At 40.3% G+C, this 5,254-nt stretch overlaps 1 protein-coding gene across 1 annotated transcript in view; it reads right to left on the bottom strand.

The window, feature by feature from the left end:
• Positions 1-1,258: 1,258 nt before the first annotated feature.
• Positions 1,259-5,254, bottom strand: part of RIN2 (Ras and Rab interactor 2) — a 30,036-nt gene continuing 26,040 nt past the window's right edge. Inside the window, exons 5-6 of the mRNA XM_009330130.1 lie at positions 4,311-4,383; positions 1,259-1,369 (exon numbers count right to left, since the gene is read on the bottom strand). Coding sequence (XP_009328405.1) covers positions 1,270-1,369; positions 4,311-4,383 — 173 coding nt within the window. The 3' untranslated portion in view covers positions 1,259-1,269. The remainder of the gene's footprint in view (positions 1,370-4,310; positions 4,384-5,254) is intronic.

Below are 5,254 nucleotides of genomic sequence, written 5' to 3'. Positions count from 1 at the left end.
GACTAACTCTGCAGCAAGTAGGCCATGGTGCTTCCAGGTACTGAGGACAAGGACAGTGTGGTTACTCTGCAGAGCTTGCTCAACACCACCATTATCATCTCCTATGGAGAAACTCATCTAATGTTACTTCAAGGCTTCCAGGTGTCACTGGGAGACTGTCTTCACTACACTGTATCCCAATCAGACCTTTTTTTCCCCTCCCCATCCATTCAGCTAATCAACAGTTCCAAGTTTGCCTCTATTACCATGAAAGTCCATACTTTCACCTAATTACCTAAACTTGCAGGTAAGCAGTGCAGAAGTCATTTGTCTCCCTTCTAAAACAAATCCCTTAGCTGCATCACTACTGCAGCAAAACAAAACGCAAAGCAGTGCAATACTTCCTTGTGTATGGCTTTACTGCAAAGTCCCACCAAATAGTTCTAGAGAGCCTCATGCTAACACTGATTTAGTGAGGATCTGTTTCTAAATCAAAGATGATTCAAAAATCTACCAGGACAAAGACTGCCGACAGTCAACCCTCCCTTCCTGCAAAAGGAAATGAGGCCATTCAGCACTTTGCAGGAGTTGTTCAACGATTCATCTGGGTAGAGCCCATGTTTCAAATCCCACCAGGCTTTGCGTCTCCTGCAAGCTCAAGGTACGTTTTACAATGAACCTGTATTTGGTTGCAGCAGTCAAGTGATGCAAGGACATGTCCTTGCATTTTCTTTTGTTATTTTAAAAATTTCATCCAACCAATGTGCATGGATGCATTCTATTCTGCAGATCCTATGTATACACTCCTCCTTTTATTAATATGCTACTGCATTGAGCCACTGATCTCAAAAATCACCATTCTAAGATCACATGTCAATCCGAAAGACATTTTATTAACAGTGAACCTCAGTTCCTACACTCTCCTGGCAACCCTAGCAAATTATCAAGCTAGTGCCTGCTATGTGAGCCTGCAGCCAACATTAGCCCTTGGAGGAGAAACTACAAACCTCTTTCTGGGGATTTTAAGACTTGCTTTGCCCAAGGGCTGCCCAGAAAGGGGAGAGGAGACAGAAGGAAGGAAACAGCACTAACAAAAATATCACGGAAGGCACAGAAAGAAGAGCACCAAAGTCACCATTTGACAAGTACAAGGTTTGGCCTCCCCAATAAGAGAAGCTGCTTTTCCAAATGAAATCTGTATTGTCACTGACCAATATGAACTACTTACTGATACAGACTATTTCTTCAAACTTACAGCAATGCTACAGCGAATGACATCTATGTAGAGAGCTACTTACTCAGTCCAAGCTGAGCGATCTCTTCAAGTTCAGCTTCTGTCTTTGCTGCAGCAATAGCATGAGGCAACTTCAGGGTGAATGGAAGGACATCCCTGTTGTCGAAAAGAAAAACAATTATGGTTTTCACAACAACATCCATAGTTTTAAAAGAATTTGTTTTCAACACTGGCAGTGGCTGAGCTCTGATTCTTTTCTTCTTCTTGAGCTGTGGCAGGTAGCAAGAACCTTAAACACACAGCACACAATGCTACATTACCAACCCCAGGGCTCCTTTACATTGGAAAGTGGTGTGAAGTGCAAATGACACTCAAGTCCCAAGGACTCTCTTCAGGCTCACTTCCACAGAGCCATCCAGTATTTTCTCCCATTACAGCAGAAGCTTTTACACCTGGTCTTTTACAAGCATACCAGTGAGATGCAAAAGTGTTATCTGCCCTTAACGCTTCAACGAAGCTTCTTATTTTCTGAATATGCTGTTGATTGCTCTTAAGGTTAAATTGCAGTTCTCAGAATAAAAATTTAAATGAGTACTTGGGCAGCTACCCTAAAAACTTCTAAGCTATGATGTCTTGGTGCTACTCCGTCCTAGGCTGAAAACACACTTCATTTAAGAAAGTCTTTCAATTTATTCTCATATGTGTTTTTTCTTCACTACATACTAGAAGTTCAATGGATGTTTACAAAGGGAGGTGCATGAACAACAACATAAGCCAAATCCAGTGTAAAAAGCTTTTAGACAGATATTTTAAGGGACAAAACTACTTAACCATATGTACATTGTTTGAATACTACCAACCAACACTATACCTCTTGCCCACCCAATTGGTACTGATACACCCTCAAACAACAATGCATGATAAACTGCAAAATCTGTAGTAGAAGTACCTATGTAATTAAGAGTAAATGAGAACAAATGGAGCACAGGAATCCTACATACAACTGGTGTCAGCATAATTTTATTTTTTTTTTTTTTTAAGGCTGTGAACAAGCCAACCATCTAGTGGAAACACAGACAGATAGTGGGTTTTTATCACATAAATATTCTCTATGTTGCATGTTAACTTGTTGAAAAAACAGGATCTCAGACCACCACTCAAATTCAAATCAAGCATATGCATGAGTGATACACTAGCTAAAAAGTACTTGAAAAGACACTTTCAACATCGTTACCACAGATAATCTAGAGTCTAGAACACCATCATGGACTCAATACAAAGATAGGTAACCCTTGACTCCTCATACAAACTGACTAGGTATCTACTGCAAGAAATTCCCTCTGGTTTCAGGAAATCGTCCTGGTTTTGCTGTGATGTACCAAATGGTACTCTCTCTTTCTCACAATAGCTACCCATCTGCTTCCCTAAGAAGCCTACATGTTTTCCTCTTGCACCCCCTGCAATCCTAGACTGCTTCCTGAAGAGGACAATGATGCTGGCTAGATGCTGCCACTTAAGAAACGTTAGGCAAACAGAAACACTTTACGATGTTTCTCCACTAAATGGGGAAATAAGCATCCGCTTCCAAAAACATACTCACAATCAAAGAGTGAGCTTCATTTACTGAAATCTCTGGACAGGTTTGCAGCTGAAGTTGTATTTATCACTGGTATCTGTGGATGGGTTTGCAGCTAAAGTTGTGCTTAAGAAGATGCACTAGGAAAGCCTTAACGCCATGTCTAAGTTGTGATCGTCACTCTTTTCACTTTCTTCCCCTTCCCCAAAGGGCAACAAGGAATAGAACAATAAACAGGTGAAGAGCCTGGTTATGCAGTTTTGTATGTGCTTTCTGAATGGGAGGCCTGACTGCATCAGGATACTAAACTCACACTTGGCTGACTGAAATACCATTAAGAAAATTAAAACCACTTTGCAGAGAGGGACTCTCAGTTACGAAACTCATGAGCAAGGCAACAAGCTACTGTATGTTTGTGGGCTTACTTTTAGCAAATGCAAAGCAACTTGGAGCCTTCAGTGAAAGAAAAGAGGTAGACTAATGCAAAGAAATCTACGTTTGCTGCATGCTCCCTGTAGGCACTTAGAGGGAATTTACCAGAGCCTGGCTAGCGTACAGAACTGAAAGGGTGACAAGATAAGGAATCTCTCAAACTGCTTTTAAATGCAGTTTCAGCTCATTTCTCATCTGAGTGCTGACCTTATTTATGGTCACAAATGACTTATGTGGTATAAACACTTCTTTCATCACATGCATGTACAGCTTGGCAAAATGGAGGCCTGTAACAAAGGGCGTCTAGATGCTTCTCCACCACAAACAAACAGTAAGCATGGCAACCTAAGTGTATCCCTACTGAGCGTTTCCCACACCAGAAATCACCACTGTCAGCACTAACTGGCAACCTCATTGCAGTAAAAGGACCATCAAAGTTGCCTCGCCCCGCTTCTTTCAGAAAATGCGCAGATGTGCAGTTTGGCCGTGTCCTGTCTGTGGATGAATGTAAGGCTTGAGCATTAGTCTGGAAGTTTTCACCAGTAAACTAAAGTCAAATTGAAAACAACTTAAAAAATAAAAAACACCAGCTATTTTTTCTCTGCATACGACCTGGAAAACAAGTTGGGCAACCATAAACTGGAAAGCTGATGAGGCCATTTTTCTTGTTCACAATTTACACATCTCTCAGTTGTCATATTCTACAGTGTGATCTGACATTTTTCCATTATGCTCCTAAAATGCTTTTTACTAGCAATTCCAAGAAGTGGACATTGCAAGATAGTTTATGGTGCTTATTAAATGAGTTACAGAGCAGTTAAGAAAGTACTATAAGATATCAGCTAAAGTTCAACTTAGCAACACCTCACAGTTGGGTGGGTAACATAACACCAGCCTTCCAGCAATCAGTACCAAATAAGACAGAGACACTCGCTTCCAAATTCTCATCTCTTATTTCTCCCATTACCTTCTAAGACTATCCAGAAATGTTTGTAGACTGGCAACATAAATATCATGCTAAACCAAGTCCTTGAGACTTTTTTTCAAGACAGTCTAGCAAATGCAACTCAGAACATAACACCATCTTACCTGCTAATACAGTAGAAAGCAATGAGCCTGAATAAATCAGCAAAACTTATTCCAGACCCCTCCAAGGAAAACGCTGCGAAGAAAGTTACAAGAGGGAAAGAATCACACATCTATTCTCCATTTTCTAGAAAAGCTTAATAAAATGCATCTCAGATTTTTGCATAAAATTAGTAAATTCGCACCATCAAAATAGCTACTGTTTAGTGAAAACTGTATGAAGGAGTATGTGTCTGCTAAAGGCATTTTCAAGAATATACTGACAGTCTTGGTGGTGGGTTTGTTTTTGTATTCCAAACATATGGTCTAATTCCTGGGAAACAGATCAAGTGTGATTAGAATTGCACAATGTTTTGCTAATAGACAATAAATCAATAACTGAGGCTTTGTTTGCCCTGTGTACTAATATACCTAATTTTAAATCTCTTATTTCCTCCTCTTGCATTCCATCCTACTCACTTGACTTCTCCCCAGATGTATTAGCACCTAATGGGAGATGATAAATTTTCATTCACTTCAAGAAAACCATTTAACCTGAAAACCCTTTAAAAAAAACTCAAGACAATTCTGCTTCATGCCATTGCCTTGCACAATGAGGGAGGAAGACACAAGCAATGCCTTTAATTTTTTCCCACTCCATACCATTGTTTCTTATTGATATAAATACTTGTTCACAGTAATAATGACATAGAAGTGTGTTGTGGTTTAACCTCAGCCAGCAACTGAGCACCACTCAGCCACTCGCTCACTCTCCCCCACCCCCGCTGCGATGGGGGAGAGAATCAGAGGAGTAAAAGTGAGAAAACTTGTGGGTTGAGATAAGAACAGTTTAATAATTGAAATAAAATAATAATAATAGTAATAATAAGAGTAATAAGAAGAATATACAAAGCAAGTGATGCACGATGCGGTTGCTCACCACTCGCCAACCGATGCCCAGCCAGCCC

The sequence above is a fragment of the Pygoscelis adeliae genome, unplaced genomic scaffold, assembly GCF_000699105.1.
Source record: "Pygoscelis adeliae isolate BGI_AS28 unplaced genomic scaffold, ASM69910v1 Scaffold188, whole genome shotgun sequence".
In the NCBI taxonomy this organism is placed as follows: domain Eukaryota; kingdom Metazoa; phylum Chordata; class Aves; order Sphenisciformes; family Spheniscidae; genus Pygoscelis; species Pygoscelis adeliae.
This window is presented reverse-complemented; position numbering and strand designations above follow the sequence as displayed.